At 36.2% G+C, this 20,284-nt stretch overlaps 2 protein-coding genes and 2 non-coding genes across 4 annotated transcripts; 2 read left to right on the top strand and 2 right to left on the bottom strand.

Moving 5' to 3' along the window:
* Positions 1-4,637: 4,637 nt before the first annotated feature.
* CBG12847 lies at positions 4,638-18,925 on the top strand (the record flags this gene model as incomplete). The annotated part of the gene is given in 28 exon segments (XM_002640262.1): positions 4,638-4,759; positions 4,986-5,155; positions 5,549-5,636; positions 5,736-5,982; positions 6,137-6,361; positions 6,405-6,518; positions 6,521-6,970; positions 8,371-8,542; positions 8,807-8,967; positions 10,196-10,366; positions 10,453-10,507; positions 10,556-10,873; positions 11,344-11,885; positions 12,197-12,386; positions 12,414-12,565; positions 13,187-13,264; positions 13,307-13,410; positions 16,469-16,568; positions 16,668-16,828; positions 17,706-17,907; positions 17,912-17,947; positions 17,949-17,999; positions 18,002-18,052; positions 18,054-18,125; positions 18,128-18,301; positions 18,411-18,557; positions 18,604-18,708; positions 18,752-18,925. Coding segments are annotated over 28 exon segments (4,632 nt in total).
* CBG28171 lies at positions 6,013-6,084 on the bottom strand. The gene has a single exon. It is a non-coding gene (tRNA).
* On the bottom strand, positions 14,713-15,818 carry CBG12848 (the record flags this gene model as incomplete). Its single annotated transcript, XM_002640263.2, has 3 exons — positions 14,713-15,447; positions 15,523-15,607; positions 15,658-15,818. 3 exons carry the CDS (start codon positions 15,816-15,818, stop codon positions 14,713-14,715), a joined length of 981 nt encoding a protein of 326 aa, XP_002640309.2.
* CBG28910 lies at positions 16,011-16,082 on the top strand. The gene has a single exon. It is a non-coding gene (tRNA).
* Positions 18,926-20,284: the final 1,359 nt, after the last annotated feature.

Here is a 20,284-nt window from a genome sequence, read left to right as displayed (position 1 = left end):
TAAAAAAAACCAGGAAAATAGAAAGGCCCTTGTAATTGCCCTTGGAACAATAGCAAGGAAAAAAACAAGAAATCGAGGTAACAAATTGGAAAATCAGACGGATTACTGTAGGGGAAAAACAATCGAAAATGAAATGGGTTACACACTTTACAAATACGGTTGAAGACTGAATTTGAAGCCGAGGATCAATTTCCACAAATCGGAACAAATGGATTGCTCATTGAAGAACATAAATCATTTTCCTTTGAGGTGTACAGATTCCAAATGGACATATGCTACCATGTTCGGTCTGCCTACAAATTTACGGAATTTCGAAATCATTATTTTTTGCGGAATTTCGGATCATTACTTTTGTGAAAAAAACATCTAGGTCACGGCCTAAAAAATCCAGGCCATGACCTAAAAAAAACTACGGCACGGCCTAAAAAGTCTAAGCCATGACCTAAAAAATATAGCTCACAACCTAAAAAAAATCCAGGACACGACCTAAAAAATCTAGGTCACGACCTAAAAAATTTAGGTCATGACCTAAAAAAACTAGGTTACGACCCCAAAAAAGCAAACTAGTTCACGAACTAAACAAAATCTGGGCCATGACCTAAGAAATCAAGGTCAAATTTGAATGAAAAATATTTGAAAAGTTTTAATTGAGTCAATGGAGCAGTTTTTTTGGTTCCAGTTTCAGTCGGCCATTTTCAGCACGTGAATAGGATTTCAAAGTATTGAAAAAAAAAACTTAATTAGAATTTAAAATTTTGAATAAAAAAACTGAAAATTTGACGTATTTAATTTCAAACGTATTGACCCTATTTGAAAAAAAGCCGACTGCAGCCGCACTAAAAATATACAAAATCACACTAAAAATATACAAAATCAATTTTTTTTGGGCCGTATTTTTGCATGACATTGTGATCAAATAAAGTTGAAATGTATCCAATTTATATTGGTTTCAGTCAGATATATAGAAAAGATATCAACTGATAAATTTTTTATCATAAAATCAGCAACATTTTGTCAGTTGACATATATTTGATATCTTTCACAGGAACCGAGAAATATGGGCTCAAAGTTGGCGATTTGAGTGGCTATCTATTAGTGTGTTTACTGTACTTTGAGCTCAGTATTCTGATTTCGTGTAAAATATATCGATAAATAAGCAACTGATAAATTGTTTATCATATAATAGCAACATTTTATCAGTTGACACTTTTTTGATAACTTTCACGGGAACTCAAATATATGGCCTCAAAGTTGTCATGGAAGGGGGGGGGCTGTTAGCCTCTATCAGAGTTGCACGGACAGTCCGCTGTCCGCTGTCCGCTGTCCGTGGACAAAATGTTCTATCCGGTGTTCGGTGTCCGTAGAAATTTCCTTTGTCCGTCCGTTTACTAGAAAAATTTGAATTCAAATTTTCCCTTTAAAACAGCTGTAAAAATGGTGGATGAAATCCGATTTTATTTTCCATGGCTATTTTCCATCGGTAAATTCTATTTTTCCAGCAAAAAATCGTCGATTTTGGAAAATGTTGTCCGTAGAATAACGAATCCGTCTCCATAGGCCTGCGAAATCAAATCACGACACCTATAGCCAACGGAGAATATTGGTTCATGTTTTTCGAGAACATTCTGTGGTGGGAAGTCTGTTTATTACTGACATTTTGAATTGCTGGTTTTTTTTAGTCCTTTCGCGACACTTTTAATTGAATTCTAGAAGATCTTGAGCTCTGAAAATTCAGGAAAAACAACTTTTTAAAAAGCCATTGTTTTTTTTTGAAAATGTAAACATCTTATAAACTTTCGTATGACTTTTCTCAATTCTCTCTCAAATGAAAACAATTCGTACAAAATGTCAAATGTCAATTTCTGAAGTTAGCCAGAGGTCGTTTCTGTTGTGTCAGGTGTTGTCTCCCTTGCGGTTGTAACCTCTCTCAGTGGTCGTACCAATGCACTAATGCTCATTGAGCACAAGAAAATGAAGAAGAAGACACAATCAGTTTGAAATGAATTGAAAGATAGAAGAAGAAGAAGAAGGTGGACGAGGGTGTTCAGGATAAGATAGAAAAAGTTTCATTTCATTTTCCAATTTCCCTCATTTCCTCTATCACCCCCTATCGACTTTTATCACAATTTTGCCACATAAAATTAGAACAGAAGAGCTAAAAAGTTTTCTAAAAATCTGCTGACTATGGTTAGGCAGATTTATTGGTACAAAGTCTTAAAATTTAGGTTTTTGGGTTTTCGATTTGTGCCAAGTTTTCGGAAAAAAACAAGTTATTTTCTTATCACTGAAATTCGAAAATCGCAGAACCTTACCACTTAAAAAAAGTTTATTCAACTAAAAAAATATGTCACTTTTGGCTCTCAAACCCGTTGGAGTTTCAAAATCTATTCAGACAGTTATCATTTGATCTAGTCATTTGAAACAGAAAAATCTTTAAAAACACTCGAAAAGAACCCTATACTTGCATATTCAGCCTATATATCTAGGTTTCTGTGAAAGATATCAAAAATGTGTCAACTGATAAAATGTTTATGATGTTATGATGTACAATTTATCAGTTAACAACTTTTTGCTGTCTTTGACAGGAAATATGATAAATCGTCTCAAAGTTAGAAGTTAGGAAGCTTTTCTATTACAGGTTTTACGGGTGCACTTTTGTACTCTACGAATTTTTTGTATAATTTTATTCAACTGGATAGCGATAATTATTATTTGATCTAGTTAAAATCAGTTAATAGAAACTTTTTGAAACCAAAAATTTATGAGAATTCTGCCACCCGTTTTCAATTTACTTTCTCTTATTCTTGCTTCCTCATTGCCTCGCTTTTCATCACTTCCCTTTCAAGCCATAATAAATTTTTCAGCGTTCAAAATGTCGTATTCAAATCGAGACAGCTCTAGCCTTCGATACAGAAGCGGAAGTGTTGAGAGAAGATCCATAACGTCTTCATCAAAAGCCCCGTACAGGACGAGTTATGGGACCGAACGAGGAAGGGTTAGTTTTTCATCTGAAATCTAAAATAACTGAAAAACTTGGCGGAGAAATTGAAAAAGTAAGCCACAAGTTATGTAACACACAACTAGAAAATTGAGAGGCAAAAATAAGGTAAAAAACTGTAATATAACGCCACCTGTATTAGAAGACCCCCTCTAATACAGCGTCACCCTTAAAGGGCGTTTACAGGTAGCAAAACAAAGCCTTTATTCTCGATTAACACAGTAATAGTGAAATCTACTAATTTCGCCCCATTTTTTCCTTTTGGTACCCTTTTAAATAAGTCATACTTGTAATCCGGCCTTTGCCGGGCCTTCGCGGGCCCTGCCATAACTTCTTTCTTAATCTGTATTTTCGAACCAACTTAATTAGATATGATAGAGTACTACAAAACGGTATTATTTGGAATACTGTATCTTGTCTATGAACAAAGTTACGGAGCAAAAGGAACAAAAAATGCAGGCCCCGCCCGGGCCTGCCGGGCCCTGCGAGAAAAGCCACTTTATGATATGTAACTTTGTTCATTGATAAGATACAGTATTCCAAATAAAACCGTTTTGTAGTACTCGTGGAGCTCTATCCTATCTGATTTAGTTGGTTTGAAAATATCGATTCTGAAAGAAATTATGGCAGGGCCCGTGAAGGCCCGGATTACAAGTATGAAATAAGTAGAAAGTCAATTTTTGTTACCTCGCATCAACCCAAAACACCCCTTTGAAAAATAGAACGCCATGGGGCTATATTACAGGTTTTACGGTATATTGATTTTGAGAGTCTGATATCCTCAAAAATACGTTCGACTGAAAAAAAAATAATGAAACTGAATTTTTTTTTCTAGAATCGAAGAAAAATTAAAATTGAGATTCTTTTTTGTAACTACCGTAAACACTCTCATAGAATGACTCCCCTAACTTTTACCTTTGAGCCAATTTATCTCTGCTCTTGTGAAAGGTATCAAAAAGTTGTTTACTGATAAATTTTTTATCAGAATATCACGAAAATTTTATTAGTTAAATACTTTGCGATATCTATTACAGGAAATGATATAATCGAGCTCACAATTGACAGTTTTGGGGGACTCTATTAAATAGCTGGAAATAAAATTCAATCAAGAGTCTTCAAGACAACTATTCATCAACAAAACTATATCCAATTTTGAGATTAAACGATAAACTTGAAACAGTAGAAAAAAGTTTCACTTTTCTAGATACCGATATTAAGTTTCTAAAAGAAAACCAACAAAAAAACACCAAAGGCTCACACATTGGGTCTCACCACAAGAATTGTAACAAACACAAATTCTTTGAGAATGAGCAATGCGGAGAGCCCACTGAAAACATGCACATGTTTACTGCTCGCCAGCAAAAACTGGGAGGAAAAGAGACCGATAAAAGTTGTCAATCACTCGATGTTCCTTCGGCTCTCTTTTGCCTAGATCATGGATTCTCGGAACCGCCTGGCATTTTTAGTTTTCCCGCTGCTTTACTATGCGATTTGTGTTGAAATAAAAATTTTCGAAATTTATATTACAATGAATTCTACGAATTATCAGAAATTTAGTTTTTGTTTGAATATAAGCCCTTGAAATATTAAAAAGACGTCAATTTTTCAGCCTCGAGACCTTCCTACAACAACAACTAGAATGTCTCGTGCCACTTCCTACGACCCTTTTGCATCGTCGAATCGAGCAAGCTCCGTGATTCGTGGCAGTGGACTATCGAATAGCGATTATACACCAAGAATTGGTTCATCTTATACGAGCAGGTAATTCGAAAAATCCGAATGACATACCGTAAAATCTGTAACAGAAAGTTCTTAACTTTGACCCAATTTATCCCGTTTCCTGTGAAAGATATCAAGAAATGGCCAACTGACAAAATGTGTATCAAAATAGCACAAACATTTTATCAGTTGACACATTTTTCATATCCTTTACAGGAATTGAAATAAATTTGCTCAAAGTGGAAAGTGTAACTGATTGTAATTTCAGATACGGTAGCACTGAGCAATTGAATTCCTCCGCCTCCTCCAAATCTTCATCATACCGTCCATCTTCTTATCGTTCTGGGTCAATAACATCTGGAGGGAATACAACGGTGGGAAGTGCCACGTCATCGTATACTCCGAGGAATGTGAGAGCGGGAAGTGTCAGTATTGGAGGTGACAATCCCATTACATGTAATACATTGACTCTATTTACTTTTTCTTGATTTTGATATTTTAGTGAAGCAGAAAATTTTGAATATTTTTTACATTTTCAAATGAGCCTGCCGTAAAACCAACAACATTTTATCAATTAACACATTTTTGATATCTTTAACGGGAACCCAGACAAATTATCTCAAAAATGACAGTGCGTGAGCCCTTCTATAACAGATTTTACAGTCTCAAAACTTTCTAAGGACTCTTGATAAACTTGAAATTAATGATTCATGAAATTCTCAGTTTTGCTGCTAATAAATCAAAACCCCTACTTCATTTTCCAACATCTTTCTGTCCATTCCTCCCCTCCCAATAGTACTCTTCCATATGTTTCACATATGTTTTTAACAGCGTACGACCCTCCTCGATCCACTCATTCTGACTCGGTGTCCTCATCATCATCGTCGACTTTTTCAAGATATCGACCCGATAATTCAATGTAAGATTTATTTTTTTTCAAATTGTTTTTACAGTTTCAGCAAATCAGTTTTAGCAAAAAAAAACAGTCGGAGATGCGTATTCTTAATTTGATATTCAGATCTTCCTATACTCCGAGCCTCTCGCGCTATCGCTCCACAGATTTATCGCCTACATCTGACTACTCGACTTCCAAATACCGTAGTCCGGACAATAGCTACAATAGCAGTCGATGCTCTTCTACAGTATCTTCTGGAAACCGATATTCACATAAACCATCATCCGCATATTCCTCGAGAACATCAACCTCGAGTTCTTATAGAAGTGACCGAGATTATAGGTCAATGAGCAGAACTACTGATAACGAGGTGAGCAAGGAAAAAGCAAAAAAAAGAAACTTCCCATGCCGGGAATCGAACCCGGGCCGCGTGGGTGAAAACCACGAATCCTAACCACTAGACCACATGGGATCTGTCACACTGTTGTTGAAATGACATACACATTACACGCGTTTGTTTGTAGGAGGAGGTGGACGAAATCGAAAGTACATTTCGCAAGTTGTATCGAAAATATGTCACTGATAGTGAGCCGGATTTATCGAAAACTGGAGATAAAGAGGAATCGTTGGCGGAAAAAGTCGCACGTCGTTTCGAATCAAAAAGTGAAGCGGAAGACGATGATAAATCGATTTCCGAGGAAGACGAGGATGAAATTCTGACGAAATATCAAGCAAAAGGATTGAGAAGAGTGAGCTTAAAACTAATTATCTGTAATTTTTGGTATTTTCCAGGCTAGCTCAGCGAGCTCTATCACCCCACGTGCCTCTGTTTGTAACTCTCCGAGCAAAGACGTTACACCAAAATGCTCTCCATTACCAGCCAGAAGAGTGAGCAATTGTTTTCGGTTAAAGATAAAACATTTCAAGTTCAGGAGCTCCAATCAAAATCCGAATCACGATCCGTGTCTCCCGAGATGAAGCCGCTGACCAGGAATTTCCAAATGGAGGCTACATTTGGAAGTGTAGTTCCAGCTAAAAAAGTTGAAGAAAACGTCAAAAAGGGTTCAGAAGACGTTCCCAAGAAACCGATCCCAAACGATGTTCCGAAACTAGTAGATATGAGTTCAGACGAAGAAGAAGAACTTTCGACATCTGAAAAAGATGAAGAAGGACCAATAAAGAATGCTCCAGAACCTGTGGAACCCATCAAAAAAGTTGTGTCATCTATAAAAATCAATGGGATTCCGGTGAAGGAATCTGAGCCGGCGGTTCGAGAAGAAGCAGTGAAAAAAGAAGAGGTCGTGGCACCAGTTAGAATAAGAATCCGAAGTGATCGATCACCGTCAAAAACAAGAGAGGTGGGTTTTTCAAAAAAGTTTTCCGTTTCGAAGAATTTTAGACAGGAATTTTGTTTTGAAGAAGTACTTCTCTCCTTTTTCAAATAACCCACACGCATGATTAATAATCTCGATTCCTGTGCAAGGTATCAAAAATATGTCAACTGATAAAATGTTTGCGATATTATGATAAACACTTTATCAGTTGACAACGTTCTCATATCTTCAACAGAAATTGAGAAACAACCTGTAATAGTAGGGCACCAATTTTTAACTTTTAGCCAAGTTATATCGATTCCTGTGAAAGATATCAAACATGTATCAACTGATAAATTGTTTATCATAATATCACTAATATTTTATTAGTAGTTTTGATATCCTTTACAAGAATAGAAATAAATTGGCTCGAAATTAAAAGTTGGGGGGGGGGGGGTCCTTCTATAACAGGTTTTACGGCGTTTCAAACTTTTATGTTTCAATATATGCTAGTAAGTTGTAAGTAATAGAATAATTTGTTTAGATATGTTCTTAATCACCGTGGATCTTCTCCAATTGCAAAACTTTTACATCTTTGATACATTTTCTCCAATTGCAAATCAACAAAAATGTGTCTTTTTTTATTTTTAAAAAACTACTTTTTCGAAACGATTATATCAAGTTTTTATGTTACAGAATTTTGTTTGATGTTTTTTATGGTTTCCTTGCGAAAAAAAAGTTACCGTAAAACCCTTCTATTGTTCCAAGGTTCCTCCGGAGGATCTTTCTATTAGCCTTCAATTACAGCGGGCCCTTCTATTTTTCCGAAAATGTTTTTTCGGAAAAGTTTTGCGAACTTTCGAAATGCATGAAAATCCATAAAATTTACCGAAATTAGGCAAGTGTTTCATCAAAAACCCGTTTTTCAACAGATTCTAGTGAAATTTCCGGAATTTCCGGAACAGGTTTACTTAAAACGTTTTTAATTTCAAACAACAATTTTTTAAAAGGGGCTTCTATTACAGGGAGGTCCACTATTTTACCGAGGCCTTCTCAGAGGGCCCTTAAATTGAAGGGACCCTATTAATACAGGTTTAAACAAAGTTGTAAATAATAGAACAATTTTTTAACATTTCTTCTTAACCTGTCTGGATTGTCTCCAAGTTCTACACTCATTATTCAGCAAAAATTTATTCTTTTATTAAAAAACCACTGTTTCGAAATGACTACATTAAAATTGTATTTTAGAGAATTTCGTTAAGTGTTTATTATGCTTGTCTGAGAAAAAAAAGGTTAGAGAGTATTTTTTGCAGTCTGAATACGGTAGCGATATTGAAGCGGAGAGCCTAAATAGCACACAAACGGTGGAGACGCATACACATTTTCTCTGCGTCTCAACCTTTTTATTCTCAGACAAGCATAATAAACAACATTTACAAATTCAGGTACCTTCCGAATCACCTAAATCACCGGAAAATCTCATCTCATCAGCCGTGAATATTGTACTAAATCACCCGGATCCGCCGTCAAAACCAACAGAAAAACCAATCGGAAAATCCGAAGAGTTCTCCAAAGAAAAATCATCAGAAAGTGACACTACAACTACATCATCCAGAGGTTCTTTTCTTTTTTCTTGATCCCAAACTTTCGAACAGCTGTTTGCAATGATCAGAAGCTCTCGGAGCAGTCCGAAATCTTCTTTTTTTTTCTTTTTGTTCTCACTGAGATTTTCTTTTCTTCTTCTATTTCTCTCTATTGTGAAGAACCACCACAACAATGTATAGAAGAAAAGATATGAGCGAGCAGCAGGATTTTGAAATTTGACGCCTACGATTTTTAGTCATTTTTTGTTATTTTTTTTAAATTTTTGCCGAATTTCAGCATCAACTCTACGAAAACGTCGTGATCCGAATCGAACGTTGGAGAATTTACAGACAATTTTGAAGGCTGAAAAAATGTATAATGGAGAGGAAAAAGAGGAGAAAAAACAAGAATTGAAAGAAGAAGAGAAGGGAGAAAATGATAAGGAAGAACAGGAAAAGGTGAGGATTCTAGGAAATTCTCAAAATTTTTAAATTGGACTTTAAAAAACCCCTGATAGAAGCTCACCCAAATCGTCAAATGTGAGCTCAATTATCTCGATTACTGTGAAAGGTATCAGAAATTATTCAACTGATGAATTATTTATCATAATCTCACCAAAATTTCATCAGTTAACCAAGTTTTGATGTCTGTCACAGGAATCGAGATAATTGAGCTCGAAGTTGATGGTTTCGATCGGCGTCTATTAGAAAGAAAACGGTATCTTTTGGATTTTGAAAGTTAGCATGATCAATTCTACCGAAATGAAATAATTCACCGATTAGAAAAATTTATCAGAAAGTAATTTAACAGAGATTTGAAACAACCAAATAATTAGACCCATATTCTGAAATTAGGCAAAATAATCTCATCATACGATAGATGACAGAAAAACGGAAACTGAATGAATAATTTTTGAGAATAAATTTCATATACCGTAAAACCTGTAATAGAAATGCCCCTGACTTGCAACTTTGAGCCCAATTATCTCGGTTCCTGATAAATATATCAAAAATGTGTCAACTGATAAATTGTTTATCATGATAGCAGCAACAATTTATTAGTTGACAAATTTTTTACATCTTTATCAGGAACCGAGATAAATGGGCTCAAAGTTGAAAGTCAGGGGGCACTTCTATTACAGGTTTTACGGTAATTTTCTCTAAAAACCATTAAAAAATTTGCAGTTTCAAGAAAAAAGTAAGTTTTGAATGAATAAAAAATAAGCGATGACAATTAGTTGAAGTGTGCCTACTTGTATTATTCTAATTCAAAAAATTAGAACCGTGGAAAAGAAGCGCCGGTAGTCGCTGCTGAAGGTCCCACAGCTACCATAACCTAAAATATCGTTCATTTTTCGCAATATATCGATTTTCGTGCGTTTTTTCTACTTTTTCGGTGAAAAATAACAGAAAATTCGATGAAAATAATTGAACAACAAGAACTTAAATACGACAAGTAAAAATGTTTTTAGGTTACGATAGTTTTCGTTGTCGGACGTTCGGTCACTGCCACCGTCGTTTCTCTTCCACAGCACCAAATTTTTGTACCATTATAACATCTTAATAATGTTTTTTCGTTTAAAAGAACATTCAAAATTTCGCTGTTTCATGAAAAAACTAAAAATTGAATTCAAAAATTATTAAATGATTTGTTTGAGTCTCAAATTTGAAAAACTTTTTTTTTCAGAAAATCCGTCGAATCCCGATCCCATTGGTTCTAATCACCGAACCATCGAACCCGTCAACTCCTCTTGCTACAACTCCTGTTACTACTGCAGCCAGTATCTGCCTCTGGAACAATACAGATGCAAAAAGAACGTCATCATCAACGGAAGAAGACGAGGAAGAATATTATGAGGTTAGAAATAAATTTCCTGTTTCAATACAAAACTATTAGTATGAATAGAAATTCCGAAGCATTGCATGGTATATTTTCATGTTCAGGACGAAGAAGAATATTCATCCGGAGAGTGGACAGAAGGAGATGATGATGAAGAGTGTAAGCTTCCTTACCCTGGAGGCATTTTCAAGTAAAATCTATTTTCAGATCTAACAGACGAGGAAGAAGAGTATTCAGTGTCCCAAACATTTTCCCTTAAAGATCATATCAACCTTGGCGAGCTTTATCCTCTTGCTACATCGACATCCAACACATCTGCTTTGGTTTCTGAATTCGATGGAGATGCTTTCTTGGTTGATACTCGGAAGGAAGAATCGAGAGGACGTGTGGATAGTCTTTTTGCAGTTCCAGCTCCAACCTTCACTTGTAGTGTCACTTACGATGGAATGTTGCCTGGAGAGGATGATGAGGAGTGGTCAGATGAGGTTCACAGTTGTGAAGAAGGAGACGATGAGGATTTTAGAGGTTAGTTAGAAGTTGGTAAAAAAAGAGTGTAACCGTCAAAGAATCAGTGACCGCTGAAATAAAAACGGTGGAACAGATAAGTAAACAATTTTCCAAGATAAGAGTGCCATTAAAAATAATTTTTTCCAAAAAACCCTTGAAAAAATGTACACATCGCACTTTCAGGAATATTTCATATTTTCGAAACAGAAAAATTGAACTATTAGCTGAGAATAAACATCATGATTTCTTCTAAAACTTAAAAAGCCAAAAGTTGAGAGGCCCTTCTTTTACAGGTTTTACGGTAAATCTGATAAATAGTCAGCTTACCTAATTCAGTTTTACCGCCAAGATTTTCTTTTATCATTGCCAGTTAAATTTTGAGAACAGTAATGATTGAAGGTATTCATTTTATGGAATAATGAGCTAGTGAAACAGATATATAAACTCGAAATTGTTCAAACAACATCTCTAAGAATTCATTATCTCAGTCCTCCCAATCGCTCGTCCTGGATCCTCTTCCCTCGGCGCCTACATGTCACCTGGAAGTATGACTTCTGATGATGAAAATGGTTCAAATTACGATGGAAGAACAGTTGGATGCACCTTGAAATTGGTAGATAGAGCAGCAAGAAAAGATTCAGAAGAGTCAGATGAATCCGAATATTACGATGATGAAGAAGAGATTGAGGATGAGGAATATGAGGATGAAGAGTATTGGGATGAAGAAATCGAATATGAAGATGAGGAAGAAGAATACCCGTATGAGGATGAAGAAGTTCTGGAAGAATATGTTGATGAAGAGGAGGAAGAGGAAGAGAATGATGTAACGATGAAAAGTGTAGAGTCTTCGGAAGAAGAAGAAGAGATGAGTGTAATGCTGGAATCAGAGAGTCATGAATTATTTGTTACTCCTCCGATCAAATTAATGACGGAGAGTTTTGTGGAGGAGATGATTGAGGAAGCATGTTATGGAGAGATTCCAGAAGAGACACTCTTCGCGTTGGATGAGGTGGAAGTCGAGGATTATACGGTGAGATTCAGGGAAGGTAGTGAGCTATAAATGATTTTTGAAAATTTTCAAAGTGTATATAGTCTGGAAGCTTTTGAAATTTCTAATAATTATGTGTAATTTCCATATTTCTAGCTTTTCCTGAACCGACTTATACGCTTTCAAAGTTTAGAAGAGAGACGCAGAGAAACGAGAGCACTCTCGTCGCCTAGCGCTGTCCCTCCCACTTTAATGGCGCGTAACTCTGTTCAAAGTTGTCTGCTTTCAATGCATTTTAGCTAGATTTGTAGGAAATTTCAAGAGCTACAAAGTCTTCAAATTATGATTTTCAGGGTCAAAAAGACGTCCACCTAATTCCGACATTCGTTCGTCAAATGACTGAAGACATCCGTGAAGAATCGACATCTCGTTTTGCTACCGACAGAAAGCCAGCTACCGATTTTGCCAAAAAAGCTGTAATTCAACCGACGAAACTGGAAAAAGTTCAAGTCGGAACGAAAATTGACACGAAATTGGCACCAAGTGAGGAGGAAAAGAAGAGGATGAAAGAGGAGGAAGAGAGGAAAAAGAGAGAAGAAGAAGAGGAAAAGAAGAGGAAAGAGAAGGAATTGGAGATGAAGAAGAAGAAGAAAAAAGAAGAGGAAGAAAAGGAGAAAAAGGAGAAGGAAGCTAAGCAGGCAGCAGTTTTGGCTGCTGGCAAGGTTAGTTTCAATTATGACCCGAGTACATTTCAGAGTGAAATATGTATTTGAAATTTTGTGATTTGCCAATCTTGTAACAGTAAAAAAATTAGGTAAAGCAACTAAAGAACTAGCGTTATTGTCTATTCAAAATAATCGCGCGAGTGAACGAGGGAAAATGTCTGCGTCTCTACAGCGCCTCTACAGGTTTGGAGACTCTCTACACGTTTTTTTACTCGTTCATCCGCGCGATTACTTTGAATAGACAATATGTAGTTATTCAGGTGAGGCAAAAAATTCTGAAACTCTTATCAAAAGTTGGGGTCTGAATGTCCGCTTGGAAAATGTCGTCTGAAATTCCAGCCAAATTTTCGAAGGGCATATCGTCGGAATTATAAAACTGCGACCTGCGTGTTTGCAGACTCAGTGAAGTACTGAGTCTGCACACCCCGAGGCCGCAGTTTTCTAATTCCGACAATATTCCGACAATATTTTTTCTAATTCCGACAATAATTTTGGCAATATGTTCCTTATAGTTTTCTCCAGTTTCACCCAAAGTTTCAGCCAGATTGGTTTACTCTCTGATTTTTCACGGGGTTTTTGCTACGTTCAGCTGATTCGCTATTTTTTCTAAAATTTCAGGAAGACAAATCAGCTCTCCGGAAGTCCGCACTGAACATGAAAGATGAAGATGCCAAGAAGAAAGTTGCAACGGATGAGGTATCCTACAGTATCCTAAAGTAATCCAATTTCCCTTTTCAGAAAGTTGCCGCTCAAAAAGCCCGCCGTTTTGGTACCGTATCCGCGATGGCCGGAAAATTTGATGAATCTGAGGAAGTGAAAGAGAAAAAAGAGGAAAAAGTGTTGTAAGTTTATTCAAACGATTCATTGAAATTCAAGTTCTCAAGTAGCGACTTCTTTGCTTCCAGTCTGTTGATAAGTCTCACAATGAGTTTTGAGGAAAATCGAAACTTGTGAAAAACTGATAAGTTCTCCTTTGACTGCTTGAATCTCTTTGAGAACTTTGTCCATTTCCGATGGAGTGATTTGTCCGTGGGATTTCAGATAAATTATGGTACGCATTAGAAGATTTCTGGAAGTAGTTTTTTTTGTTACTTTTCTTATAATTTCTGTCTCACTTGTTGATTCCAATATCACTGAGCGCAGCAGCCAAATTTTTCGAAAAATCCGTCTGCTTATTGTTCATGTCGTGACGATTATAGGCGATCCAGTCGAATGATTGCTAAAGTTATCAATTTTTCTGTGAAAAGGACATTGTATCATAATCGAAATAAAAAAGCAGTTTTAACTAGATAATATTATTTTAGTGAAACAGTAATAATTCGAAAAACGTTTACCTTTCTTTCGGCACTCATTCCAATACGTTCCAAATACATTCCAGTCCTTCCAACCAGATCCAAATCAACTTTTTTGATCTCAATTCTGTTGACTTTTGTGTCTCCGTGATTCAAAACGAAATCTGGTTCTGGAGGTGGTTGATCCAGATCCGAACGTTCAGCTTCGACTATTTTGACTCCACACGCTGGAATTATTTTTTTAGGATGAAAAATATCGTTTTATGTACATTTATCAGATTTTTCTTTATTTGGGTCCGGCTCAATCTTTCTGATTTGCTTGCCCGGTGGTCCTGGAACTATTGGAGCAGCAATGTTGAGCTGAAAAAAGGAAATTTTTGAAAGGAATACCGAAAAACTTTGACCCAATTTATCTTGCTTTCTGTCAAAAATATGGAAAAGTTGTCAACTGATAAATCGTATATCATAATGCCAAAATTGTTTTGTCAATCGACACTTTTTGATATTTTGCATAGGAATTGAGATAATTGAGCTCAAACTGAGTGGGAGTTCTTCTATTATAAGTTTTACTGTATGATTCGAAAATTGACGGGGAAATATCAGAGATTAATTTTTAGTATCTTTAAAACGAATTTGAAACATTTTTGAAACGGAAAAATTTTTGCCTTTGCTTCGTCTGAATCCTTGGAACTATAGAACGGGCAGGCTCTTCTAATGCAGGTCTTGCGGTATTAGCATTCATTGAAACATAAAAGTTTGAAATACCGTAAAACCTGTAATAGAAAGGTCCTCCCCCCTTCCCCTCCCAACTTTTAACTTTGAGCAAATTTATCTCGTTTCCTGTGAAAGATATCAAAGTTTTGACAATTGCCTTAACTGATAAAATATTGATGTTAACTGATAAAATATTGATGACAGTATGATAAATATCTTATCAGTTGGCATATTTCTAAAATCTTGCGTAGGAATTGAGATAATTGAGCTCAAACTTAAATGACTCACTGGTGATGTGGATTGCGTCTTTTTGAGTTTCAGACTCTCTGATTTCAGTTTCTTGGGATCTGAAGAATCCTTTGGCTTTTTAGGAGAATCCGACCCATCTTTTGGCTTTTTAGGATCTGATGACCCATTGGGGTTTTTAAGGTCTGATCCCACTTTCGGTTTTTTGTGATCTGACGAATCTTTTGGTTTCTTGATATCAGATCCATTTTTTGGCTTTTTAGGAGAATCCGAACCGTCTTTCAGCTTCTTAGGATCAGATGCATCTTTCGGCTTCTTTGGATCCGACCCATCCTTTTTCTTCTCCGGCTTCTCGTCCAAATTATCTCTGTCAGATTCCAATTTCATCTCATCAAATCCATACTTCAATCCTTCTTTTATTATCACTTCTTTCGGCTTCTCTGCCTTCGTCTCAACTGGCTCTTCTTTTTCTTTTGATCCTCGTTTTGAATCCTCCTTCTTCACATCCATCATAGGCGGTCCAACAGTTTCTGGAGTCTTCGCTTCTGGTGTCATCGGAGCCTTTTCTTCTTTCTCCTTCTTCTTCTTTGAGCCATCTGGAGTCGTTCCATCCAAACTGCTTTTTGTCTGTAAATTGGCATAAAAATTGAAGAGAAATTGAAAAAATAAGGGAATTCGAGATCAGTGAGTATTTGCGTTTACATCTGAAACATCTCCAAGAATGTTGTACAGATTGCTCACTTTCTTCTCCGGTGGCGTTGGCGACTTTTCGGTTCCAGGCGGCCCTCTGGAATTATTGCAATTTCAGATAAAAGAAATTTCAGAAATAGAAGATACGGTTTAACTTTCGGCTCTTTTGATTTCTTCTTCTCCTTATCTTCTTTCTTGATTTTCCTCTTTTCCTTATCCGCCTGCTGTTTCCGATGAGCACTATCATCTGATGGTTGAGTCTTCTCAACTCTAAGACTTCCAGATCCACCCTGAACTCCTGTTGTCATCACTGCCTCTTTCACTTTCTTTTCTTCCACTGCTTTCTCCTTCTTTTCCTTCTTTTTCTCTACTTCTCCCAACTTTCCCGTTGTTGGTTTTTTCGAGGCCTGAAATGTGATGAAATCGGTCCCTCACTCTCTCCCCACTGCGCTCTCCCACCACCCCTCTCTTATACACACTCTCAGTCACTTGCTGTCGGATCCCATGTGGTCTAGTGGTTAGGATTCGTGGTTTTCACCCACGCGGCCCGGGTTCGATTCCCGGCATGGGAAGTTTCTTTTTCCTTTTTTTACTTTTATTTTTTACCTTGCTTTTCTTCTTTCTAGGCTTATTTGGATCGTGCTTCGAAGCTTTCTTCATTTTCTTTCCCTTCGAGTCTTTTCGCTTCCCATGTTTGGTTCCATGTTTAGTTCCTTGCTTTGTCGCCTGCTTCGATCCATGTTTCGATTTGATTCCCTTCTCTTTCTTCTTCTTTTTCATTTGAGTCTTTCTATAAGAATTCCAGAAAATATTGAAATTTAAAAATTTAAACCAACTTTTGGACACTCATATTCAACTGATCCTCGAAACGAAAGTATCAATCGGCAAAAAGTTTGGTAATAGTTGTTGGATAAAAACTACGAATTTCATGTTTTTCGTGGTTAATTAAAACTTCCAGATACAAAAAGTCGTCACGTCTAGAGTCCAGAGATGCAGACAAACCAAAAAGAGTCTACGAGGTCATCAAACCAGTTATCAATGATGATTTCGATAAGCAGGTCTGTCTAGTTACTATTAGCTCATAATTCGAATCTCAAAAAATTTAATTACTTTTTGAAACAGTGAAAAAGTTCTAAATTTGAATTAAATTTCTTCAGATGGAAGAAATTCGAAAACAAATGAAAAGTGGATCGAATCAGTTACAAAATAAGATGAAAGACTTGTCAAAGGGTATTCTAACAGCTACAGAAGAGGCTAAGAATAAGGAAATGGAAGAGAAAAGAAGAGTGACGACGGAAAAAGCCACTGGAGCTTTTGGGTAAGTTTTTGTTTTTTTAAGCATACTTGCAACGGGCCGGGCCTGGCTTTTTTAGAATTTCCAATGCCCGGGTTTTCAGAAAAAATGTTCCTGTCTTTTCAAAAAATTATTCGAGGTCAAAAGAAAAAAAGGACGATTTTCTGTCAAAAATTTTTTTTTCCAAGATAAGAGTGCCATTAAAAAATAATATTTCCCGAAAAAACTTGAAAAAAATTCTGAAATTTCGAATTTGGAAAACCAGGGCCCTGTTTTTGCAAGTATTTAAAGATGAATTTTTTGTATTTTAATTGCTATAAAGGAGTCAAGAGAGTCATGGAATTTGCAATTCTTGAGCATAAGTAAAACTTGTGAAGCGGTAAAAATTTTGAGTCAAAAAATTGAATTTTTTGAAAATGTTTTCGTATTTTTTGCATTAAAATGTTCCCACAGTTTTATATATCTTCCTAATGTTACCTCGAAAAATTTCGGAATCTCTGAAAACGGAAGAACGCTCAGTTGTCTTCCAAAAGGGTTTTGCAATGCAATTTTTCTGAAAATTCAGACAAAAAACGACTAGAAACGGGGAAAAATTCTGAAGAATCACATGAAATAACATTGCACACAGTGACCTTGGGCTAGGATTTCCGCGACCAGGGACTTCGATTTTTCCAGAACTTTTTCAGAGTAATATTATGAAAAATACATAACATTGGGAACATTCTAATAAGAAACATTCAATAAAAATGTTTATCACTTCTTAAATAGTTGATTTCCAAAAAGAGTTTAAATTTATCCTAAACCAATCAAAAGAATTATAAAACTTTCTATTCTTGAGCTTTAGTCAATACTGTGAAGTGGTAAAAAATTTCAGTCTCTTCCATGGAAATTACATTTTCAGAAAAGCTGAAGTAGAGAAAGCTCGATGGAAGGCGAACCGAGATGCTGCTGCAGAAATGGAATACGCCAAAATCGAGGCCGAAAAACATTTGAAAAAGAAGCGCATTTTAATTGATAAGCCATCCGGAGAGACGGTTTTAAATGAAAAGGCTGAAGCTCCGAAGAGAACGATTCGGAGATGGAAACCGCCTCCACCGGATCCAAGTGAGTGGGAAATTTGAAATGTTTCAGCTGATTCGTGTGTGAAAAATCCTTACAAATTCCCCATTATTTTTTTGGTGAAATAATATTATATTTTTGAAGCTGAAAATTTTGTTTTTGAATCTGCATGTTTTTTTACAAAATTCCAGACGCCGTAATTCCCTCGTTTTCTTGTGGTCCCAAAGAAGCCGCGAAACCAAAACCAGCGGTCACAGAATCAGAAAATCATCAAAACCATCGACTCCAACAGCTAGAAGAAAGTCTCTGGCTTCTCCAATACCCAAGGATACTGTAGTAACTACAGTAGTCCCATCAGCAGCAATTCAAAACATTCCAAAGAGCGAAGGAGCCGCGGCGACTAGGATTCGGAATCAAGCGGCTGGAGTTGGAACTGCGGTAAGTCATAACATCTCAAAGAAACTCCATCGACATTGTATCCACAGATAATACTTGTCTGGAACTTGAAACAGAAATAAATTTTCTGAAATCAAAGCAAAATTTCCAGGCCCCACCTACCGTACCAGCCGCCGCCTCTCCAGTCCCTTCAACTACCGTACCATCTGTCACTGATTCTCCGAAACCACAGAATCGGCGATACAATGCGAGAAGGAAAACTCAAGAAATTGTAAATGAGTCCGTTGTGAAGCCAAAGGTACGGCCGAGCCGAGCAAAATGTCTTTAATTTTAAAAAATTTCAGACTTGTCGGCGTAAGAAAAAGAATCCAAGAAAAGGCAAGTTCACAAGAACTGATAGAGATGCGGATTTACTATTGGGATACGAGAAGAATTCTACTTTTGAACAGGTTTTTTCCTTTTGCCAATCTCCACTAACTTTCAAATTTTCAGCTTGAAAAACTGTTTGACCAAGCAATGAGAAACCGTCGCCCGCCCACGAAATTCGAGAAGATTCGAAGAATGGCTCCATCAAAAATTTTCATCAGTGAACTAACTGATATTGATAAAATCTACAAGTCTTCTGAAATCAGAGACATCATTGCGTCTGTATTTTTGCTTTATTAATGTGTACTTTTTAAAAATAATCATGACTTTGAAAATAAAAAAACTTAATTGATTTTCAAAGTTGCATCAGCACAATGCAATGTTGTGAAACACTGAAAATTATTAATTTTATAAGATTCGTAAAAATTTTCGACATTTTGAGACACCTTTCTTGCCGCTAACCAGAATAAAAACTACAGTGCCCAAAACTAATTTTCAACAGAACAGTTTTGCAAAATTGATTTATTCAAAAAGTTGTTCGGTTTCAAATGTTTTATAAGCGAGAAAATATTTACAAAATCTTCCGATCTTCCGGTTGATCTTCCGGTTGTTTTCCAGTTATTGTTGAAAACTGAAACTATAAATAGATTTCTCAGATTATACAACAGAACGGTTATAAGTATTTCTAGTCTTGTTATACATGGAAGTGGGAGTTCAACTTTTTTTTTCAATCGAACCGTTTTGTTGGTACCTTTGTTCTGAAAATTTCAGTGATACTAATTTTTCGAGAAGCAATGAATGTTTTTTCCAGCATCTGTTGAGAGCCAAATTTCTTATCGTTTTCGAGGGTTCTAAAACAGAACGTTTCTAATAGTAATTATTTCAGCTTTATTTTTACCTGGAAGCGGAAACTAGGCAACCGGGTTTTCTGTGATTTTCGGTTTCAAATTTTTCATGAAACGACAAGCGATTCACAAGATCTAATTTTTGTGGGATAATCTCATTAAATATTGTGGAACAAGAATACAAACGTCTTATTGAAAACTAAAATTCTGAAATCGCATTTAGTCAAAATCCAAATGAGTTTTAAAATAATTAAATTTTCGTCCAAGTTATCAAGACCACGGCACAATACTATTAGGTTGTTCCAAAAGTTTTCTACATTTTTAAGAGCGCACTGTGCCCATTTCTGTCGATCGATTTATGTTTTCTTTTTTTATTTTAATAATTTTTAGCTCATTTTCAATAAAAATTGCAAGTTTCTTCCCAAAAATCTGAGGCCATGGCCGAGAGCCTCGCCGACAGTACCCAGCAACAGCCACCCGCGAGAGGCATTGAGCATCTACCAAAACGTTCGCAAGATGTGATGGACCATAATGAATAGTATATTACTTACTGAAATATTCCTAAAGTTGACTAAAGTTTTGTTGAAAAAATCTCGAAAAATGTAGAAAACTTTTGGAACAACCTAATATTTTAAAAAAGTCGTGCAAAATAGGATTCCTCACTTGGATTCAAGGCAACGGGCCAGAAATCGCGCCCCGGTGAACGTGAGATTTTAGAAAAAATTTGCTGCTGAAATATTTGGCTGAAGATCAAACTTTTACACGTTGGGCGAAAAAATCACGCGTTGCAACTCGTTGATTAAAATTAATAAGA

Source organism: Caenorhabditis briggsae (genome assembly GCF_000004555.2).
Source record: "Caenorhabditis briggsae complete genome, chrI, whole genome shotgun sequence".
Lineage (NCBI taxonomy): Eukaryota > Metazoa > Nematoda > Chromadorea > Rhabditida > Rhabditidae > Caenorhabditis > Caenorhabditis briggsae.
This window is presented reverse-complemented; position numbering and strand designations above follow the sequence as displayed.